Genomic DNA, 23,169 nt, shown 5'->3' with positions numbered 1-23,169 from the left:
GTTTCATAGTCACACTGTCCAATCCATTCAAGCCATCCATGCTGGGGAAAATGTCTCTGCAACAAATCCCCTTTCTAATCCATTTATCCTCTCCAGTGACCCTATTGCCTCCAACAATGTTTCCACAACCTCCTTAAGACTTAGAAGCTCCCTTACTAGGATTCTCTTTCACTCCAATTGTTTTCAGATTTTACAGAAATGCTGCAGGTGGAACCCTCCCACTGCGTGACTCCCATCAACTCCTATTTATTGACACTCTCTTCTTGTGTCTCCCCTTCCTCCCTCAGAACAGCTCCCTACACTTTCCTCAGCGCCCTCCTGACCACTCTCACTTATCCCATATTATACCTATAATGATGTCTCCCTTTATGCTTTGGATCCCTCTGTGCTGTGCACTGCAAATATTGATTACTATGCAACATTAGACTTTTGATCAGTACAGTAACTTGTACATGCATTAATAATGAGGCTTTCTTACCTTCTTCTTCATTCCATATGAGATTAGATATACAGAACATGGCAGCAAGCTGAAGTTTAGCATTTGAATGACTCTAAATATAGAAAAATAGTACTCAAGTTTAGAAGAAATTCAGAAATTCTCAGACTTACATTTTGGCATTCATCCTGTAATAAATAAGGTAGCAAAGTTGGGACTAATTCTTATCTACAGCTTCTCTCAAAGACAGTGCCATAACATAAGGCATTTGAGTAGTGTTCAATCACTTCTTTCCCAATATTTGAGGTCTACAAGATATGCCTTCTCCAAGATCATGAAATGTTTTCCATGTAGATTTGTTACACATATTGTTTAAGTCACTGTAACATTCTTATGGGAAACAACCACTGCATTTTCCTTTTAATCAGATCCTCAGTACACCTCTGCCATATAATACTGCACTACATGATTTCTTAAAACACAACTGGGTGTGCGAAATTTAAGTGCGTGATACTGAATAATTTACACAACAAAATGCTAAAGTACCCTCTTCTCATTTCTACAAAAGACCAGCATGAAACCTTTAAGATAAATTCCCCATACCATGTAGTATTTGATTTTCTGCAGGATGTCATCATTGGTCATAATCAGTTCTTTTGCTGTCGTTCCATCTGCTATATTGGCAAGTATACATAATGTCTGAAAGAGAGAAAAACTGTTCAGTTATTTGGCCACAGATCACATCCCATGATTTATACAGTTTCCCTGGCAGCTTTGAACTTGTGACAGACAATATATTTAATTAGTTTTAATATCTTTAATCTGGAGTTTCCAGCTTGCTTACATCTGGGGCCAAAGAGTTAACAGCTGTGGATGAAGAGCCTTGGCAAAAAACAGTCATTGCTATTTTAAAATAAAAAGTAACATTCATTAATTCATTTCAATGAGTAAAATTTTAAGTCTCTCATGGAAATATGCTGCATATAGAAAAGATTAAATACACTGGAAAAATAAAGCAGGCTATTCTGTATCAGTGGCTAGGAAAAAGAAAAACAACATCAAACATATCCATCTAGTTCTTCAGGCCAGGAAAAGGAAAGACAGAGGCCTGTCTGCTGATCTAGCAGAGTTTTCAACAAGTCTAATCATGCATCTTACCTGCAGAGATAACTCAAACTACTAACACATCTGGTTATTGCTTGCAAATTACAGAAGCCATCCTACAGATTAACCTTGAAGCATCTAGGCCCATGTTGGCACTACACACACATGGCATTAGGACTTGCATAGGCAGCCTTCCTGGTTCTCGGGAGGCACCAGGAGATGCTCTACAAATTCTTTCCCAAAGAGCTGTGGAAGAACTTAACCATCTTTTCTGGACATGCAGGGATGACTACAGAAGGACACCAGAGAATGATCAGCACTTGTATGATGCCTGTGTCTAAGGTGCACTGCATTCATGTCAGCAGTTGCAGAGATTTATTACTTCCAAGCTCCTAATTACACACTGATGAGACAGTCAGTGACAGAGACAAGCACTGTCCTGTTAGAAGTACAGGCTCTTGTGTGCAGATAGGCAGTACTGGATGATTCTGCAATAAAACCAAGCTGCTGATCACACCACAGGGACAAAGAAAATGTTCTGTGTATAAAGGCCCCAAACCCTAAAGGCTGTATCCAACCCATGTCTACTAGCCCTTTCCAAGAGTATTTCTCAGGTACACTGATTCTCCTCCGAAATAATTCTGAGAGGCTTGGCAATAAATAACCTTCTATTGCGATGAAGACCATTCGTGTCACTAGAGCTTTATCAGGAAGAATATTATTTAGGAAGACACAACTGGTTAATCCTCAGCTGTTTCACAACCACAGTATCACTAAACTTGCTATCTATTAAGAGTCTTCTGGGCTATTTTGCTAATTTTGCACTTCAATAGCCATAGGAGGCCTGTTTGCCTTCAGCTCATTCTTCACTGAGCAGAGATTTAGACCAGTCTGGATTTAGCTGTATGTTTACACTCATTTGCTGTGCTGTTTGCTACCAATATCCATCCTAAGCCAAAGTGATCCTCTAGACTCTCCCACAGCTGCTCGCTGCCCCCATTCTTCATCACCACATGCCCTACATGAGGATGAAAAAGCATTCTACAATTGACCGTCTTGTCTGTCACAAGAGTTAATCAGCCAAACTCTTCCCATCTATCCTCTTACTTTTGCTTTAGCATCCCCGCAGCAGGTATCCCTGTACGCTGACCCCCTTATGCTGCCACCAAGCCAGGGCTGTTTTTCCCTACCAGCCATCTCCTGTTTCCTTCTCCCTTTCCTCTCGCATTTTGCTTTTCTTAAATTTTAATTTCTCAGGGCACGTCCCTCCCCACTATTTCCTGAGCTACACCAGCATGCTCTTTTCCCTGCCAGTGCCTCTCCTCCTCTAATCGCTGCCGGCTCCTGCAGGCACCCAAGAACAGCTGAGGTACCACATCTCCCAGCAGAACATGTATTACTGCCAGCAAGGCAGGTGACCATGGTATTCTTCATCACTGGTGGCTCCGATGGCTGCTACAGGAGCAAATAACCATGATGCTTTCCCCAATGTGAAACACTGGCTTTCTCTTCCCTTGTCCCCTTTCTGCCATGCAATTGCCTTAGATTTAACTCTTCTGCTCTCATATACAGTGTCCTCCCCTTTACCAAATCTACATTTCAAAAACCATTCTGAATTCAATTCAAACACATTTGTAACAATCCATTAGAAAGAAGAGCATTCTTGTAGGTACTGAAGTTATTAATCTGACAGATCTCAGTAAAATATTCACAGTACATCATAATCCCAAGCAAAAAAGCCATGTTGAGAAGAGTAAGCATTCTTAGCTGTTTCTTAAATTTTATTCTGCCAAGACAATATGAAACAAAAAAGGGTACCTGCTCTTTGACTTCTATATTGTGCTCCCCTTCCAGAATGAGGGTCACTGCTTGCATGATTTGCTTCCCATGAGTGCTCATTATATGGTCTATGTGCTGCCAAAGCAATGATGAAACACAATCAGGGCAACTTTCCAGACAAAGAAGGGGCATTCCTACTTGAATTACTCTAAAGAGTAGCAACATTGCACAAAGACCCTAGCTCCTAGCGAGGTCTCCCAAAAACATGAACTTATCACAGCAGAAACACTTCATAATATTCCTCTTCATTTGAAGCCTGGTCTGGTTTGAGCGAGCATGATATGGGCCTTGGTTCTGATTTCACCGTAACCTGTAGAAAAGACACTGGTTTCCCAGTTGCATGGAGGCCAGTCTGAAGACTGGATCCTGCTGGACTCAAGCTCTAAGTATGATGCTGCAGTTAGAAAGAACCGCTTCCCTTCTGATAACTGGGGGATATCAGAGAGGGGTATGAAAACTGAGGTTTCTTATCTGGTATTTGCTACTCTTACTGGAACACTGTGACCAGGTCTGATATCCACATTTCAAAATGCTGAGAGGATTCAGAGAAATAAACCATATACATTACATATCGTCTAGGAAAATTGTCTCAAGTTAAGAGACTTACAGGTAAAAGGTCATTTGATCACAGACTATGAACACCTATACTAGAATAAAATTGATCATTAGGAGTAACAGAAAAAGAAGAAACTAGATCTACTGCATTAACTGATACCAAAACTCAAGAGTGACAGCAAACAGCCACCAGAGATTACCAGCACATGGCACGCTACCACTTTTTAAGATGTTAGGGATTCTTGTAGGACTTCTTAAAATTGCTAATAACAAGACTTCGTTCGAAAGGTGCTGGATGAGTTATTCTGGAGTGAGTTTTGGGTAGAGAATGAGAATGGTTGGTTCTGGCTCTAAAACATACTACAGGAAGTAGATGAAGCTGGGACGTAGTTTCAGATGAAGAACACCTTAAGGGAAAATGAGACTCATCTGTCAAGAGCTCAGGGTGAATTTAATGAATGACTGTTAAATATCTTTCCACATTAAGACAGAGCTAATTTTCTATGAAGCTTATTGAGACTCAACGAGTACAAATATCAGAAGATTTTTTGCAGTGACCTTTTTATGGTAGAAACACAATACGTCATAGAGTATTGTAGAGGCTTCGTGGTTTTTTTTCCCCACAAAAATGTTGGCTTGCCAAATGTTTGCTGCATGTTTTCCCTCTGTTCTTCACAGGGGATTACCCCTTTCTTTTCCTCCACCAATATCTCTTTCTCCCTGTCAAAAACAATTCATGGGCTTACATTTTCAAACCATTTTATTTCAGTGTGTAAAATGAACGTATGCATTTTGTAAGTGCACAGTCCCACAGTCAAATTCAAAAAGCCAGTACTATCTATATAGTTGGATAAGAACAGAAATATTTCAGGTGTCAAGAAAGAAGAAACACAGGTATCCTTAAGATATGTACCTCTCCACACATTGACTCAACAGTGCAACCCTCTTATTGTTGTTCTGGAAAGTTTCACAGACAGACTGTTAGGAAAATAATTTTGATGAAAGCCAAATGAAATGGAATTGAACGTTAAATGTAACTGTCTAGCTCTCTAATTATTACAAGGTTTCAGTGGATGTAGAGAATTCTTTCAAATGTTTTCTTACACTGATTTGTACATTTGGTTACAGATACTTGGATAAATCCAAAGGCCTCAATTTTAGCATATATCGCACATTATTCTTAAACAGAAAAATAACCTGTCTTACAAAAAAGATTAAGAATTAATTTGTATTGTCTGCACGTTTGATCAGCTTTCAGAAGAAGGTCTGTTTGCAGCTCTACTTACTGGGCGAGTGGACAGAAGGTTCCTGAGCAGTCCCAAAGTTTTCATCAGAACATTTACATCGGAATCAGAAAGCAACTGGAATAACTGCTCTGTACTCAGACCTCGTAAGATGTCTGACTTGATCTTCTGTTCCGCTTGAAATGCCATATTCTGAAAGAGACAGAAATTTTTTGCTTGATTTTTTTATCTTAAACTTGGGCTTTCACTCTTTTAGTAGACTGTTACCTGCAAGCATATATCCTTGCTAAAATTAATCTTGCAAAGGTTATAGTTTATGAGGAACTGCTACACAGTGAATTGCATTTCCACCCAGTCTTACAGCTGACCTGGTTATTACCTGCTTTTATTTGTCCCCTGCCATGCTACTGACACTACTTAACTGTTTCCCTGAATGATCTGGGCAACCAAACTGGTATCAGAACTGAAGAGTTTATTTCATTTTATGGACTAATAGATGAAGTGTTCCAGGCCTACACTGTTTTCCTTCTGTAGTTAGGTGGAAAGACAAGCCATATTTCAACTATGTCATTTTTAATAACAACTGACAAGCTCTTTAAGTTACATTCACAGACTTTTTAAGAAGGAAAATCACAAGCGGTATTTTGTCAGTGTGTTCTACTCACCATTAAAGCCCAAATGCCGTTCACTCGCAAGGCAAGATTTTCACTCTGTGTTAAACTACATAGAAGTTCTATGGCTCCTGATTCTAAAATAGGCTAAAACGAAGAGGAGGGGGAAAAAATATCTTTAAAACATTACTTAGACTAATGAGGCATACATACAAATGTAAATATAATACAAAAAAGTCTTGCTCATATCTTATTCTTGAGTTTACAACCTGTCCAGTTCACTCACGTGAACTGGTCAAGCCATACCCTATATTAACGGGCATTAAAAAGTAGGTTTTTATGAAAAAACTCAGGTCAAGATGGCTTTATTCTCATGTGTATTCGTGTTTGTGTACGCATGTATATACACTGCTGTGATACTATACACACATCTGCCACACTCACACAAGCAAATAGGTTTTCCCCAACAACTTTTGGCTTGGGACTGCTCTCCAAAAACAGTCTTAAGGACAATGAAAACTACTTGATATCTTTCTTGACATTTAAACTTTGTGTTTAGTAATCAGACCAAACTAAAATCCAACAGAAAAACTTTGGCATAATAAAGAAAACTGGAGAGTGTCCTTGATGATCAGATTGAAAAGCAAAACTTTGTAGCATCACATCTTTAAATGACAGGAAAAATATCAATACATGGACCTTTGCCTTCAAACTGATTAATGTAAAGAAAGTTAAGTTTGGAACAACTGCTTTCAACCTGAACCAGATCTGAAGTACTAGTTTTACCTAAGACCTGAAGAGGTCATGCACTAAAAGGAGTCATCCAACGACTTATAGCTGCTCTAGTTTGTAAGGTGTTCCTTCCTTCCAGAAGTTACTCCTTCAAAAGCAGTGAATAATTGAACATATCAGAGTTTTTGGGAAGTTCTGTGGTTTTTAACCTGCTTAAGAGATGAATTCATCTTGGTTTCATGAATTGGTTTTGACTCAGCTCTTTTACAGGGATCTACCTCAGCTTTGTTTATTTACTTAAGTGACTGGTAGTTTACATACAATTTTCAAAACACTATGTAGAAAAAAAAAAGGTGATACATCAAATGCAGATCAGATGGCTTGCAGAAGCTTTCAAATCTAACATTTCTAAATATTCCTTCATTTTGCATAAGCAATATTTTCTTTTGGCAATGACGTTTTTTATATGAACCATGTGTCCCAACAGAAAATTCAATATTTCAATCCAATTTGAAGTGGAAGCACAATGCTGACTGTCACCTGCAGTATGAACAAGAAAGCCCATTGGCCAGTGAACTGTGCTTAAAAGTTGTTTCAGTTAATTTTGTGTCTCATGGATGTGACTAAAACCACCAAGATCAATTGATCAAACCAAGGTAATCCAGAGTGCCCTGGAGGAGGCCACGTACACCACAATCTTGCAAATGTTTTCTGTAATTAAGAAATATTTAAGACTTAGGGAATTGTTCCATCGCTATGAAGCATTGATATGTGAGTATGAAACACAGACATTGCAGAACTCAAGAACGGATACCCTGTATCATTCATTCAAGAACAATAAAAGCCACAAGACTCAGCTCTGCCAGCATTTTCAAGATTACAGCAGTAATTCTCTAAGACAATGAATCGTATCAGTTTTCTTCTTGCTTACGAATTTTTTCGATAATAGTGTTTTACAAGTGAAAAACTCCAAAATTTAATGTCTACTTATTTTCTTTAGAGACATTTAACTATTCAATCATATTTAACTGTCATGGCACTGTAAACAGATGATTTTTTTTTTTATTCACAAACTATCAGAGAGACACTCTGCCTAACATTACAGCTCTGTAACGCTTCACAAGTGTATTAAGATACTTTTATGCCTATTGAACCATTGTATCATATAACTTTTGCCTATTACCTCTTCCTGTTTCTGGATAAATACTAACCTCCTTGCTTGGAGAGAATTCCAGAAGAAGATTGCATAGCGTGGAAGATGCTACTACAAGAATTTCATTTGGAGCATTCTGTAAAACCTGCAGTCACAAAGGGGAGAGTGAGGAATCTCCATTAACTAGTAGGATAAGGAAGGGATCATTTTGAAATGGAATACCTGTAATTATGCTGCACTTTGTTATTCCGTACTTTAGGAGATGCTTTGATGCTAGCAGTGCAGATCCAGACAGTGTTCATTCAACTCAGTGTGATGATACACAGTACATGACAAGCTGGAGCAATGCAAAGTTATTTTGCAGAAGCCAAATTTGAGAGCTTTCAGGTCCAATTTAAAAGAAATCAGTGGGAACAGATCCCTGCTCTGCAAAGCAGACAGATACTGGCAGTTGCAATTTAGCTCTGCAGCCATTCTCTCAGAGAGCAGGCTGTGTCCTGCAGTGCATCTTTGTGTCATGGTTTACAGAACAGCGGAGGAAGCTGCAGGAGGAGCCTCCTCAACACTTCTGTACCTCCTGTAAAGCACAACATGGCACATTTCCTCATGACCATCCTTTCAGAAAAGCAAGTAGCCTGGAACAAGCTATACTCTCTCTTATCTGTTATGCCATTCTTAAACAGAGCACCTCCCTTGCGTGTTCTGAGAAAACTCAGTGAGGAAATAGGCACGGAGGATACAACTGCTCCTCCAGCAAAGAAAGGGGGAATGGAGGGGTTGTTCTGTACCACCTTTTGTTTCAGAGAGTGAGCAAACTGCACACATTAACAATTACTGCATTTACAGCAGCTTGCACTAAAGTATATATATGTAAGTCCTATAGTTTTAGACATTATTCTTCCATGGCTTATACAGCTATACATGCTAGGGGGGAGAGAAAGGACTTAGCGTAGTTGTTACTAATCTAGACTGAAAATTAATTTATCTTTAATATTACTTTTATTTTCCTATTACGAATAATCCTTGACGTTTTGGAATGAAAATACAAGTTTGTGACTTCAACTTATTTAATACAAATCAAAATGAACAACTGCCAGCAGCTGCATTTACATAAAGTCTGACATCTGCATTTTTTTTTCACATGGCTCTCCTTTCATGCTTGTGCTTCTTCAAGCAATCCTGTCATCTTTATGTTTTACATTTATAAAGGTTTGATGTGTCCATGTTTGGCTTTTCGCAAACTCTAAAAATATTCAAACCATTCCCTCCAAGCCCCTTCAGGTGATGATCATGAGTCCTGAATCATGGGATTATTACGCTATAGTGATAGCACAAAACTTGCATGATCAAATCTCCCTCGACCTCCCAATAACACCAAGGAATTAGACATCAACATTAGTATCACAACCCACACACAATCCAAGGATGAATGCGTAACTTGTAATAAGTGTGTTGTATATACTGCCAGAAAATCATTCCCCCATCATTTCTATCATGAAACTACAGAAAAAAGTAGGCCCACACTTTAGGGCCTCTTAATTCATGCAAGCAACATAAAGACTGAGAAAGGTTCTTGGCCTGCAGCCAACAAGATGGCCAGAGAGTGTAGTATAACTAGTGAGTCAGGTTTTCTTAAGTCCATAACTTGTGAGAAGTAGAACACAAGCAGAGCAGAGAAAGTCAGGCCTGAATAAAATGTCACAGAGTAGTATCCCAACAGGCGTCTTTCTTGTATTGAAATATCACTAGAAATAACTGAAGGATCTCCCCATCCTTTACATCCTTCCAGGCTCCTGAGTGAAGCTTGGGACAGTCAGCTCCCAGAACCACCTCTTTATGAGGCTCAGCAGTTCTTTTTTGCCAACAACACTTTCTCTGGTCTGGCTATTTTATTTCTGAATAGAGTCAAGCTCACTTCAGGTGATTCTCTTGGTGATTCTCATGGATGTTAATACTGCCCAAGCTTTCAGGCTTCTTGCTAGCAGACTTCATCTGTTCCCCATTTTCAAGGTCTAAAAGATGTTGAAACTGAGAAACTGGTTTATTTATCTGCACTTAATGACAGTCACATTACAGGAGGAGAGATGATCTATACCTTACACACTTCATCTCATTTAATCTTGTGGATAATTGCATTATATTCAAATGTGTCTTTTTAAAGGTCTTGCTGAGCTCTTTGGTTTCAGTTTTAGAATCTGCAATGAGATCTAGAAGGTAGAGAATTAGAGAAGAAAACGCAGATCTAAATTCTGTTGTAGGGCTTACAGACCAAGTCTGAACTGTGCCGTCTAGTCTGAGCCTGAAATTAAAGGAGATTTAGTCCTCCTAGTGCCCTATGTAAAAATTAGGGATATAACTTAGCCTCACTCACTGATCATGAAAAACAAAAATTAAAAAAAAACAACCAAAAAATCAAGCATGGACCACAGTCCTCTGCTGCTGCTTGGCTTTTGTTGATTTACAGCTCTCTTCAGAGAACGTCATGGAATTTTGATTTCTAGGTAATTTCTACTATGATTCCACAGAAAGGCATGCACACTGAACAGACACCATACCTTCCTTTAACGGAACAGAACACTTCAGTAGTTGAGACTCAACTTTCCTTACCTTCATTAAAGGTTTCCATACAGCATGATCCTGAAAACTTGTCCTGAGCTGCTGTACAGAACGGGACAAACTGTGCAAACATCTATAAAGACAAAGAAACCTTCCCTGTGTAACATACACAACTCACATATATGCTGCTGTAACATATATATTGCTTCTACACAAAGAATCAGCTAAGAATTTGGTAAGCAGTAGACTGTAAATAGCAACAAGAAAATATTGTACTAGTCCAGGATAACTCTCCTCCTCCTCCAATAAATTTTCCAACAGTAGAATGACTTCAGATTAGCTTTTGAAAAATTAACACAGATTCTAACAAGTGCAGCATCAGACTTTGACAAGACAAGTATTTGTACGAATCAGAAAAGCCTCCTACCTGACTGCAGCTAATCGCACCTTGATACTAGATTCAGACAAGCCATTAACAATACGGTCCATCATATTTTCGGTCTCAATGATCTGGAGAAAAAAAGGAATTAATGTTATATGAATAAAATAATACAAGCATTTATGGGTTGTTGTTTTTTGTCTGCAACATTTTAAATACTGCATATAAAAACTGTAGCTAAAACCAGCAAGCCACATTCTCTTCCCAGATTAAGTGGAAAGTAGTGCATACAATTGTATCTGCATACAATTTAGGAAAAAAAAAAAATCTACATTCTGTGCTCCACTACTGCGTTCAAAATGATTTTATTAATCATCAAGGAAGAGGGTTAGATGAATTACCCTTAAGGTCATATTAAAACAAAAGAGAGCACATGTGAGTGCACACAATATATACAAACTACAGACTGGAGACATGTTGTAGAGCTAGCTGGAAAAAATACATCGCAGTTCATCTCCCATATTTAGACATGGCCAGCACGAGCACTTAAGACCAGGATAAACAGGAGTTAATACCAAGATGAAAGATGGCTTTCATATAATAAATCAACTTTGTCATGTATGCACCCACCACTTATTAAAAACAACGCTTTGGTACGTAAAACAAGGATCCTTACTATTCACTAAACAAGTTCATTCTGCAACAAAAGAGAAGTTTATGGGTTTGAATTCTGGAGATCCTGAACAGTTCCCCACTGATAAATCTTCCTGCCAGTTACCTTTTCAACACTGTGTTTTCCTGCCTCCTTCCTCTCAATATCTTTCTTTCTTCCTTCTGTTCTTCCCCTTTAACCAGGACATAAACTCAGAAAATTCTCCTGCCTCCTGTACTTGCCACTCCATGCTTAATTTAAGAAAATGCTGCTTTTAATCATTCATTGTTTAATTTCCCTCCACCTTCCACACATTTTTTTTAACTATGTGAGTGCTCCAATCTCTTTCCTGTGATGTTTGCATAGTTTGTTCTCCTTCACACCAACTACTTTGTTATGACAGTGCAAGCCCCCTTGATGACTTCAGAATCATGGAATAAATTTTGACTTTCTTTCCCAGTATGACTAGACTTTCCAGGGTTTATTTTTGAAAAAACATAGGATACATGACAATAGAGGTATATTCTGTCCCTCAGAACATAGGTTTCAGAAGTTACTCATAGGCCACAATTTATGAGTAGCAAGGACTACATGATGTTGAAAGACAACTTATTGTGAGAATGCAGTTCATCCCTGTGAAGATGTTTACGTAAATAAACTTTACTCTCATATTTTATTATGGCAAGACATTAATTTGTCTTCAATTCCCATGCAAAGAAGTGCAATTTGAAAGTTTAAATTAACGTAACAGGAAGAGAGCCTTCTCGTTTCAACCTATTTACATCACAATGGAAAAAGGGCTGGAAGGGTGCAAATTCTTGCACTGCCTTTCAGCCTAACCTTCAGCTACATCTTTGCCTGATCACTAACGTCTTTCACAGGCTCACCTTTTTTCGGATATCTTCATCATTTGCTCCCAGGGAAGCATAGAGCTTGAAAGCAGCCTGGCGCAGTTCATGGGCGTGCTTCAAATCATGGTCAAGCTATTTAAATAAAGCACAGATATCAGATTTAGACGCTAAAAAATTACAGGTGGGATATTGTTATTTGTTGTAAATTAGTCCTTATCTACTGGGGTTTTGTCTACCACACCAAGGGCAGCCAGAAACACAAATGAACTCTGTTTCATTAGCCAATGTTCACGTTTACCAACTGAATACAATAACTGAAGTTTAGAATATGGTTAATTTCTCTGCTGAGTTACAGATAATTCAACTTAAACAATCTGAGGCCAAAACACTCCTATAAAGTTACAACTCTATGCAGACCATATTCAGGCAAAAACTATTCTTATTTACCCAACAGAAACTTACAGGAACAAGCCAGGAAAAGTGAAAAAAATGGGAGAAAAATCAAGGGAAGTTTTACCAAAAGAACTTAAGCAAAAGCAGGAACAAAAGCCAGTCTCTAAATCACAGGACCTCCATCTTAAGGTGATGTTAACTTGTGACTTCTGCTGTAAAGGTAACACAGCAGGGTGCAAGCTGTCTAGGAGGTTTCTGGAAGGTAACTTCTTAACACAGGTGCTAGAGGGGTGAATTAGTGATGCACCACTGGGCAGGCTGCCCACAAATCAGGAAAAACTGCTTGGGGGTATGATAATTAATGGGAGAACTAGCTATAGGGATCATAAAATAGTGGTGTTCAAGTTCCTGAGAGGTGTGAGCAATGCACAGGGCAGAGTACAGAGCCTTGGACTTCAGGAGAGCAGACCTGGAGGAGCAGATGGGGTCTAGCCTGGCTTGTTTGGCCAGGAGAAGAGAAGGCTGAGCGGAGACCTAAGGGCAGCCTTCTAATACAAGGAGAACATGGAGCCAGACTCTTTATTGAGGTGCACAGCAAGAGAAGGAGAGAGAATAGTCAAATTGAAACACGAGACATTCTTACTGGATGTAAGAAAAAAATAGAAATTCATTATTATTATTATTATGCTCACAATAGTAAAACTTTGGAACAGATTGCTCAGAGAGGTTGTTTAATCTCCATTCTTAGTGGTTTTCAAGAGCCAGCTGGACAAAGCCTTGATCAACCTCATCTAAGCTCAGCACTAACCCTGCTTTGAACAGAAAATTAAGACTTTCAGAACGCCTCACGTTCTTTCCAATGAGAATGACTCTATGATCCTGACTGCCCTCAAAACTCTGTACCAATGGGTTCCACAAACGGATGCAATATTTAAAGTCTACACAAAATCCCAGAAAAATGCTAGTATTAAGCAGCAAAGCGCTGAAATAAAAGAACTGTCAAAAATTAAGCTGTATGAGTAATTCTGTCTGGTGCAGCTATATTAGCGCAGAATGTATTATATCATTGTTAAAAATATTTAAAGCAGACAAGTAATCTGTTTGGCAGAGTCCTCACTCACGTAGTTTTTACCTTACAGGGTATAATGCAAAGCATTCTGCACAAAGCAAGCACCCTACCTTCCCAGCTGACTGTGTTTACAGACTTTTGTGAACACTCAAAGCAATGTCATAATATTTATAACTGCCCCACTCGAATTTGGAATATAATCATACTTTTGATGCTACAGCCAACGTCCATTACTCCCCAATCAGCTGCTAAACTTCCTTCTGCTTATTTAATTTTATACTGCAACTATTTTTTTTCTATGTAATTTGCATTTTTACATAGAATTCAAGGCAGCTCTATATGCAGAATCAATCCCGTTCAATAAAAGTCTGAGAGTGAGTCTACCTCTTGGGCTAGTTTCAGAGAAAAACCAAGGCTCTGTAACCCATTTTTTTTTGGTATTTTCTAAAAATCATACTCAGTAAGAGGGGAAGAGAACAGGCAATGTATATTTCCCTACGCAGAATATCAAAACCAATCTTGCTTCTGAGGTTGATTGATCCACTAATGCTTTGGAAAGCGTATGCGAATCTGTAAAAAAAGTTGACAGATGAGAACTCCTAGTACAACACCTATGAAATGAAGTCTCCAAGGTATATCTGGTCTCTGTTTATCCAACCTCTTGCAAGTACAGATAACTCATAATATGAAATGCTACGTGACATCCACATGGTTTTCTGCTTTAACAGAACAGAGCTGTCTCTGAACTTAACATTTTTCACAAACCTGACCTAAGAACTGAAATCAATCTCTCGTCACATGGACTGTTATCTCTTAGCAAGCTGAAATGTACTGATTCCTGGAGGTAAGTTATTTAAACTCTGCAAAGGAGAAACATGACAGATGTCTCAGTCTGGTACTTCATTGCTATCTCTGGAAAAAGGTAATGAAACTCATATGGTGAAGCTATATTAAACCACCCATAGCCCATCTCTCTATCTTTGACATAGAAGAATGGCAGCATCCTTCTTACAGGATGAGGAGTCCAGATATACACAACAATTTAGTTTGGATAATACAGGCTCCAGAAAAAGCAGTGAGTGAGCAAAGACTTGGGGACTATATACATCAGGAATCAAGTCCTGCTGGACCTCTGGTCACCTTTCTATTCAGGAGCTCAGACATAAGGTTTAAATAGAAAAAAAAAAAAATATCCTGAGCCCATTTATTATTGGTTTTGCACATTTTTCAAAGCTTCAGAACTGGGTAAGGAAACGTACCCTCTTGATATCAGTGATTGCACTCACTGAGCTGGGATACTTGAAGTAGTCAGCAAGCATGACAATGAGGTGGTCGGTAATGCTGGCAATTCTCTGGAGCTCCACATCTGTTTCAATCAAATAGGCCAGTGTTTCTGCTCCTTCTACTCGCTCCTCCAGCAGTCTGTCCTTACTACACATTCGAACCAAACATGGCAGAGTCTGAAAAGTCAAAAAAGACAAACAAAAAACCCCACCACCATTGTTTAGTGCAGCTAAAGCAGCTCAAAAAAAATCAGACAGCTATCCTAGAGCAATTCTCAACAATGTTCTTTAGATCGGCAGCTTCAGACAAAAAGATTTTAGTGTTTTAAAGACTACACACACAGAGAAATCGTTCAGGTATTACTAAGTATACAGTAGGCTACTTTCAACCAACTTCTCATGCAGTCAAAATCAGTCTGTGTGAATGCAATGTTTAGAAGTGACAATGGTCAAAGTTTTGCAAAAACTAAAAAAAAAAAAAAAAAAATCCCTTAAAAGTTCATATTTGCACAGGTTTATTCTTACTACGCACAAGAACCAAAAGGACCCAAGCTGTCCTCAAGAGTACTTGACCCCTCCTGCTCTTTTGCAATCTAGGATTGACTAAGGACAATGCAGTCAAAAATAATCTCAGGGCTTCCTTGACCCACACTGGCTGCTAGGAGTAGTAGGGAAGGAAGGAGTACTCCTAAGTAGTATATTTGGTCAACAAGAAATGAAATCCACTTGGAATCCAGGTCCGTTCTGCCTTACCCTGATAAACCCCCCTACTTTGGTTACACTCACATGGCAACATTTTTGTCTTCTTTCTCTACTTTAAATATTTAAAACAATCAAATCTTTCTTTACCTGAAGCTCAATGAAAAGCACTTAACTCTGGGAAGACCAGTTCTCCAATGGTTGGGACTCTGGTCACTCAAACCTCACCAAACAGAAGCATGAAAATGGATGAGGAATAATATCAAGGTTTTTGCTTGTGTAACTCCACTGACTTCAACAGAATTACACTAGTAGAAAATGTTTCTCAGAGTTATGTTTTTGGGGACCTGAAATAACTTTTATGTGTTGACCATTCAAATGATTAAAATAAACTAGAATAAATAAAATCATGAACGCTGAACATAAGCTCTCAAAAAAAATGACATTCAGGTTGAGTAAGAAAGAAAAGGAGTGAAATTCCATGTCTAAACCCCAAAGATAATGTACTTTCCAATTCTTTCCAAGGTCAAATGGACTGAAACGAGCTATTTCTTGGAATTCAAGCGCTAGACGTTGTTAAGTCACTGGCTGCAAGCACCCAAGAAACACAAATCTCATACTTTTCAACTTCTAGCAATTCCATCTGTTTAAAATCAAACAAAATCAAGAATTCCGAAGGATGCATTGTAACTGTTCCATTAGACCTACAGGTCAGTACAATGTAATTAACGCAGATGAGCAGGGGACTGATGGTAGAGGTATAAGATGAAGAGCCACAAAGCACACCTGACCTTTTCTGGCCAGCGGATAAGAGTCTGAAAACGGGCTGTAAAGATGGAATGCTTAATTCACATGGTATCGCTGGGATGCGTCAGGACAGTCACTTCCATTATTAGGATTCCAGAGAAATAATTTCCCTTCCAGTCAAATCCATTATTTATCAGCCTCCTCTGCCTTCTCCCCACCCCAACTGATTTTATTTTTTCCCATGTTACAGGCCAACTCGCTACTCATTCTGGGCAATGAAAATAAATCAAAACCATTTTGGAAATACAAATCCCTGACTATCCTTCAAATGAGGGAAGTTTGATAGCAAAGGGTCAATGTTCTCTTCAATAATTTCTGAAAACTAAAGGGGGCATTGCTTTGTTTTAGTTCACCAGAGGTCAAACAATTTGTGACTGGATTTACCACAGACCGAGACAGTGTGTTATCTTAAAACTATGAGTTCCTGGAGCGGCCCCAGAAGAAAAGAAGAAATTACCCGAGTTGTTTGAACAAGAAGGCAAGGTTCTGTGCCTTCCTTCTCTCCTCACTCTTTCGTCTACTCTCAAGTATTACAACAAATTTTAGTTCACAGCTTAAAATGTTGATTTGCACTGAAGCAGCTTCCATGAGAAAGAAATTGTTGCGGTCTGGCAAGCGAGTTCATAATGGTTTGAAAGGACTGCAGTTATCCCTTGGGCACACGGGGCAGAGCATGCATAGCTCCACAGACAGCTAGCAGCCAGCTAGCAGCAACAAGCTGCCTTTGCTACAGCAGCAGCCCCCTATTTCTTCTCCCCAGAGCAGAACAGTTCCAGAACCCACATGTCCTGACCAGGACATAGCCCAGGGTTAAGCAGACAGTGAGGGATTTCTGAAGGGAAGGAATTTTCAAAAGAAGAATGAGGTTTGCAGGAGCGAGACAGGCTGGGAGCAGAGAATTGTAGCCCTCAGTTTGCAGGAGGAAGAAGAGAGATCAGGGAATTGGAGTGTCGATTTGGGAAAAAGCGAAGTGAGAGAATGAAGGAGAAGGATGCAGCTTGGCTTCCTCACTTGCTGTAAGACCAGATGCCTGTGCAGAACAGATGCCACTATCAACACTGGAATGAATTGCATTTTGGACTTTCTTGTGTAAAAAGACAGGAGGAATGGGCGTTTGCCTCAGCCAACGTAGGGATTTTTCATCTGTCATTGCCTGGAACGACGTATACTAAAATCCCACTAACAAAAGCTGTACGTATGCCAGATTCTACTGCCATGGATATTAAAAAGAATGAATATGCTTTCTTACTGCAGTATCTTACATACAACCTACTCTTTCCCCAGCATTACCAAAGAGAAGGACTAAGGGACACTGGAGATAGTCTTCCAGTTTAAAATGGAAGCTTGCAGGAGCCATCAGGGGTGTGCACCAGACCACAGTCAGAACACACTGATCAGCAGCCTTTGGTGGTGAGTATTTGTTGCTTCAAGCAGTACACACAGCTATCTGCAGTGCCACGGACATGCAGCACACATTGTGGTCACACAAACACTTATTAGTTGTCTGTTCACGAGAGGATCTGAACACCGTGGAGGGACCTTCACAGCCAAAACCAAAGAACTCCTGTAAAGAGTTACTGGGTCTCAGAGCACACACCATCAAATCCTGACAACGACTGCTTTGCTGATTAGACCCTTCACTTGCCAGACTCATTCCAAGAGCACATGTGGTCTTCTCAACCTCGGTACAGGGGCACATATGGGGAAAAAATTATTTTTTCAGGCATTTAAACTGCATTTCCTTAAGTCTGAACTACGTGTTATTCTCTGGAATGAAGGATGCTAAAAACAGACTAAAAGCTTTGGAGTCTGCCAGACTGCTACAGTAATTATCAAAGAAAGTAAACATGTTTTCTCATTGCAGTACTACAGTAATATTTCAATATGTCATGGAGAAACAAGGAGTGTTAGTATTATCTGATCTCTGGCTGATATGCTTGCTCATCAACAGCTTTTTTTTTTTTTTCTTTTGACTAGATAGAAGTGTGACTAGTAAGAAAAATTACATTCCTATGGTATTTAATGAAGTTTCCTTTACAGAATTTCCTTATAAAGTCACACGCAGTATAAAAATCAGATCCAATATTTCAGCACCATAGGTTTTTTTCAATAACAAATCTCCCTAGCCGAAGTATGAAGCAGACAAATGTAGAAAAACATTGTGAAACCTGAGAAATGATCTGCTCGTGACAAACTCCGTGTATAGATTGTGCAAGTATTGTGGCTATAGCCTTGTGAAATAAGCTACTGAAAGACAAACCAGCGCCTTGTTCACCCACACAGACCAAGGCAGTAATGTTGTTTCCATGTTACTTACAAATGGTTACTGAAATGATTACAAACTCAAATGGATGCATGTCAGACTCTGGGATATTTATTCCTGGATACTGACCTTTTAATATGATTCTTTATTTAAAGCTTCTTTAAAACGCCACGTCACTATAAATGCTTAAAGACACAAAGGGAAACTAGGGAACTAAGTTTTTAGATTAAAAAAAAAAAAAAAATCAGAGGAACTTGGTGCTTTGAAGTCTTCAGCGTAACAGATTTTGTGCTACTCTTTATATGAGACAAAAACAGGATAGCCCTCCGTGAGAAAAACCTCTTAAACAGAAAACTGTTTAACCAGCTCACCTTAAGAACGATGCAAGAATCGTCTGTCCGTATTGCTCCAGCTCTGCACATGGAAGTAAGGCTGTAACAACATAATAAAACATACATTTACCCATCACCGGGTTTTATGCGCTTAAGTAAGATGTTGCGGAACAACCAACTGCACTAATGAAATGTACTCCCCTTTGTCCTAACATTGATTTAAATACATTTGTGCTTACTAGACCTGGGCACACGAACAAACTACTACAGGCGTACTTTTAAGCAGATTTCTACTACAGGACATCTTGCCGGAGCACTGATCCATACATACACCACACACACTGGTCAAAAAAGGTCTAACCATCAAACTCAATTCATCTACAAACCTCTTTTACCAACAAAAAAACCCCAAAATGAACAAGTTATATTAAGATAAAGGAGCAATATACATAGACCTGTCCTTTGCTGCACACACCATGGGCAAGCACTTAATCAGGAGAAAAATCAATGTAGGGTTGGTAGTCTGACAGCTGAGTAAGAAGCCATTCAAGCTTTGCGTTGGCCTAGGAGATGCAGTATAGTTGTGATGCTTGTCCACAGGCACATCCTAACACCCTCTGGATAAGTAAACCCTTGCTAATGATGAACCCAATTAAGTCTCTGACACTGAATCAAACCAGTATTTGTTCTTTATTAGACAACGACTTAGCGGATATGACAACTCCAAGGTCTCAAACTGCAATGCCTACACACGACATCAGACAAATGCATAAGTTGCTTTGTTAACCTACCCATAGAAGTGCTCCAAATGCAAAGTAGTCCACCCACCAATAAAAGTGGTTTACGTTTAAGTGGTTTATAGCTTTTATGTGCTCTGCTGCAAGGAAGTGGAATGAAGCTGGAAGATAACTGCTCTGCACTCAGTGCAGGAACACTCAAGTATCTTTGGCTTTTGAACTAAGCTGTTGTAACTGGCTTTTATCATGCCACAGCTGAGGTTAAAAAAATAACTGAATTTCAGTAAAGGTGACTTAAAACTAACATGTTTCAACTCTTAACTGGGCAAGTTAAAAGTGTACATAGGGTCAATTATAATTGCTCAGCTAAGGAGCAGTAATATGCTAACATACTGTAACCATATTGTGTTTCACTGCATTCCTGAGCTCTTTCCAAGTGCCTGAAGAGAGTTCTTTCACCTCTTAGAAGGTAACATCACTGATCCTGTTCCAAACACCTACCAGTGACAGACATAGCTAAAATCCCATAATCAGAAGTCTTTCTATATATTATTTCTCGGAAGAGAAAAGATAAGACTTGACTGTTAGCATAGAGATGATCTTATAAACTTTTACTGTCCAAGCCTTGTGGCTGACAGCAGGAAATACTCATTTTCACACCTGAACAATCAGGAGGAAAGCACCCGTCTTGCAGTTGCCATTTAGTCCAGCTAGACCTCATTTGCCAGACAAAGCAGCTCTATTTCAAACACGAAATAAGTTAAAGTATTTTTACTTAGGTAAAATAGGCTTGGCTTAGCTGGAATCAATTCTGGTAATTTTAGTAGAAAAGGTTACTGCTCCACTTGTAGCTGCAAATCACTCTCCCAAGAGGCTTACTGCCCTCCCCTTTGTGCCAACACCGCTGCTCAACTGAAGGATCTTTACTCCATTTCAATCAAGAGGTATTAACTTGGGTCTTCCAGGTCTACTCCAATTGTTGAAAAACAAAGGAAACTTCTTAAGATAGCCTTGTATGCCAGTCTGGATTTAAACAGGAATTTCACAAAAGGCTTCACTAATGCATAAAAAAAAAACCTTCTACATCTGCATTCCCAGGACTCCACTAATAAATCAGAGAGGAACTGCAGATTAATTGACCAAAGCTGGTAAGGTAGGAGTGAAGTCTATTTTGGAAGCAGAAAAAAAAGGGGACCTGTGACAATTTCAGCTACTACTTGCATTAGGAAAAAAGAAAACTGAGAGAGTCTGGCTTGGGGGGAATCAAGCAGGGAATGGACTTATAGAAGAAAAGCCAGGATCTCTTTGCAAGCCCCCAGGACTGTCGTGAAACTGAGGCCTTGAGTGCCCTACTAAGAAGTTTGACTGCCTGTGACAGTCATTAGAAACCCAATCTGAAACTCAAGATATTGCTTTGTCTTCCACTTTCCTGCAATTTTCTTTTTTGCTTTTCACTGCATCATTCTCTTCCATACTTTCAAAGGTCCACTCGAGCCAAAGTACTGCAAAGCAACAGCAAAAGACGGGATTGTCTACCCAACTCCTTCCAATTTGAAGACGATCAGTAAAGAACACCACAAGACCTGGGAGCATTCACCCCAGAACAAGGAGATAGTCCAAAGCCACAACAATTCTTTTAACTCCAACCTGCCTTCATAACTTACCAATTGCCTTTTATCTCAAGATCAGTAAAAAAAAATAATTTCCAATACTTAATTCTCTACGTATTCTCCGAATTCTCAAAGAAACACATAAATCAATCAGAACTGAGACTGCTACAATGCAGTTAATTTAACCTGCCTTCTTCACTAGGAGCTACCTAACAAAACCAGTAAAACCAGACTGCATAGACCAATTGTGGTTGGAAGGGAGCGTGGGAGGTCTCCAGACAGACCTCCTATATGGAGTTGGATTACCTAAAACAACCCCCCCCACATACACGTCTTTAGAACTGCTTTCATGAGTGGGTTAATTCACCATAACCTGGCAATGTTACAAAAGAGGCCAGCCTACCTACCCTACTTCTTCCTCACCCACAGTCTCAAGACCTTTGCACTGAGACAAGCATCAGTGAAATAGTTGGGTGAACTGAATCAGAGAACTTGCCGATCCAGGCCAAAAATAAGTCATCAAAATCTAAAAGAATAACCAAACATTACATCAGTGATCAAACTCTTGAGTTACATTTAATTTTAGCAGTGTATAGTGATTGGTAATTTTACCCCTTTAACCCTCTGAAGCAATTTATTCCCTTATTATCAACACAACAAAAGGAAAAGGGTCTTAAAGGGAGTCAATTCCCAGCTTATGAAGTGAGGATAACCCTAGTGTTGCTCTTACAGAACTTGGTCACATTTTGTCACAGGGTAGAAAGTCATTATGAATACACAGAAATGTGCCCACACCAGAAGGGAAAGTTTGATTTGAATTAGAAAATTAATTAATAACATTAATTCTGCTGTATGAGCACATGAAGCTTAAAGAATAATCTATTTTAATTAGAACAGCTGGGAAGAGGGACTAGCTCTGCTCTCTCATCATCTTAGTGCATACAGTTCTCAACACACCACAGCCCCAGTCAGCTGAGTCCTCTGAACAGTGGTACAACAAGGACATTACTCATTCTATGACTAACCTGTACTACACGATTGTATTTCAGTATTATACTCTGTAAGGACATATGGTTGACCATAGCCTACTCAAAGTAAAACTTAGCATAAAACCCAAACTACTTGTGAAAACGGCAGTTCAGCTTATGAAAATCCATATGTCTGAATACCTGTTCCTGACAAAAGGTGCTGCCCAGCAACATTTTTTCCTGTTCATGTACAGCAAAGAGTGCAAGTTATGCTATAAAGATTATTAGGTGAGAACCACCTCTTCAAGGATTTAGATAATGCAAATAATATCTATAATTATTCCTCAGATTTTAGACCACATTACTTTGCAACAAGCAAAGAGGGAATAGTTAAAAAAGTAAGTATTAAAGTGCATACTATTTCATTCTAACTCCTGATGGAAATTACCATTTGGCTGATGTGAGCTGCATTTCAATAGGCTTGTCCCTTTGTAACATCTTCACAAAAATTTGCGGTAACAATTCTCCATCAACCGACACTGCAAGCAACGAAAGAAAACTCCAAGTAATTCTGGTTCAGCCAGTCAAGAAAATGAGTGTCAAATAAGCAACAGCAGCTTTATACTTACCATTTACAAGAGTCATTGATACCTGTGGGTTTTCAAAGGCTAGAACTGAGAAGCATTTTAGTGCTTGCATTCGAACCTGTGTAAAAACATAATATTTATGAAGCATAAATGTAAACGCTAACTTAAAAGCAAAATTGGTCTATACTGCTGTATAGGCTTGTAGAAAATAATTCTGTATATTCAATAAGAAATGTAGATGATGAATAAAAGGCAGATGGAAACATCTAACTCCTACTTTGACTCCTGTGATCTCCCTTTTGGAATTAT

General features: G+C 39.1%; 1 protein-coding gene across 4 annotated transcripts in view; it reads right to left on the bottom strand.

Annotated features, from left to right (window-relative positions):
• ARMC8 (armadillo repeat containing 8) overlaps positions 1-23,169 on the bottom strand; it is a 67,742-nt gene that overhangs the window by 5,281 nt on the left and 39,292 nt on the right. For 3 of the 4 annotated variants that reach the window (XM_068421103.1, XM_068421104.1, XM_068421105.1), the window contains 13 exons: positions 22,903-22,978; positions 22,722-22,812; positions 18,998-19,058; positions 14,834-15,034; positions 12,149-12,244; positions 10,658-10,740; positions 10,282-10,363; positions 7,733-7,819; positions 5,844-5,936; positions 5,221-5,370; positions 3,359-3,454; positions 1,040-1,135; positions 479-551 (listed from right to left, as the gene is read on the bottom strand). In XM_068421103.1, the coding sequence (XP_068277204.1) occupies positions 479-551; positions 1,040-1,135; positions 3,359-3,454; positions 5,221-5,370; positions 5,844-5,936; positions 7,733-7,819; positions 10,282-10,363; positions 10,658-10,740; positions 12,149-12,244; positions 14,834-15,034; positions 18,998-19,058; positions 22,722-22,812; positions 22,903-22,978 (1,285 nt within the window). The remainder of the gene's footprint in view (positions 1-478; positions 552-1,039; positions 1,136-3,358; positions 3,455-5,220; positions 5,371-5,843; positions 5,937-7,732; positions 7,820-10,281; positions 10,364-10,657; positions 10,741-12,148; positions 12,245-14,833; positions 15,035-18,997; positions 19,059-22,721; positions 22,813-22,902; positions 22,979-23,169) is intronic. The other variant, XM_068421106.1, reaches the window with a different exon arrangement.

The sequence above is a fragment of the Nyctibius grandis genome, chromosome 32 (assembly GCF_013368605.1).
Source record: "Nyctibius grandis isolate bNycGra1 chromosome 32, bNycGra1.pri, whole genome shotgun sequence".
NCBI classification, from domain to species: Eukaryota; Metazoa; Chordata; class Aves; order Nyctibiiformes; family Nyctibiidae; genus Nyctibius; species Nyctibius grandis.
Note: the sequence above shows the minus strand (reverse complement) of the source record. Positions and strands in the feature narration are given on the sequence as shown.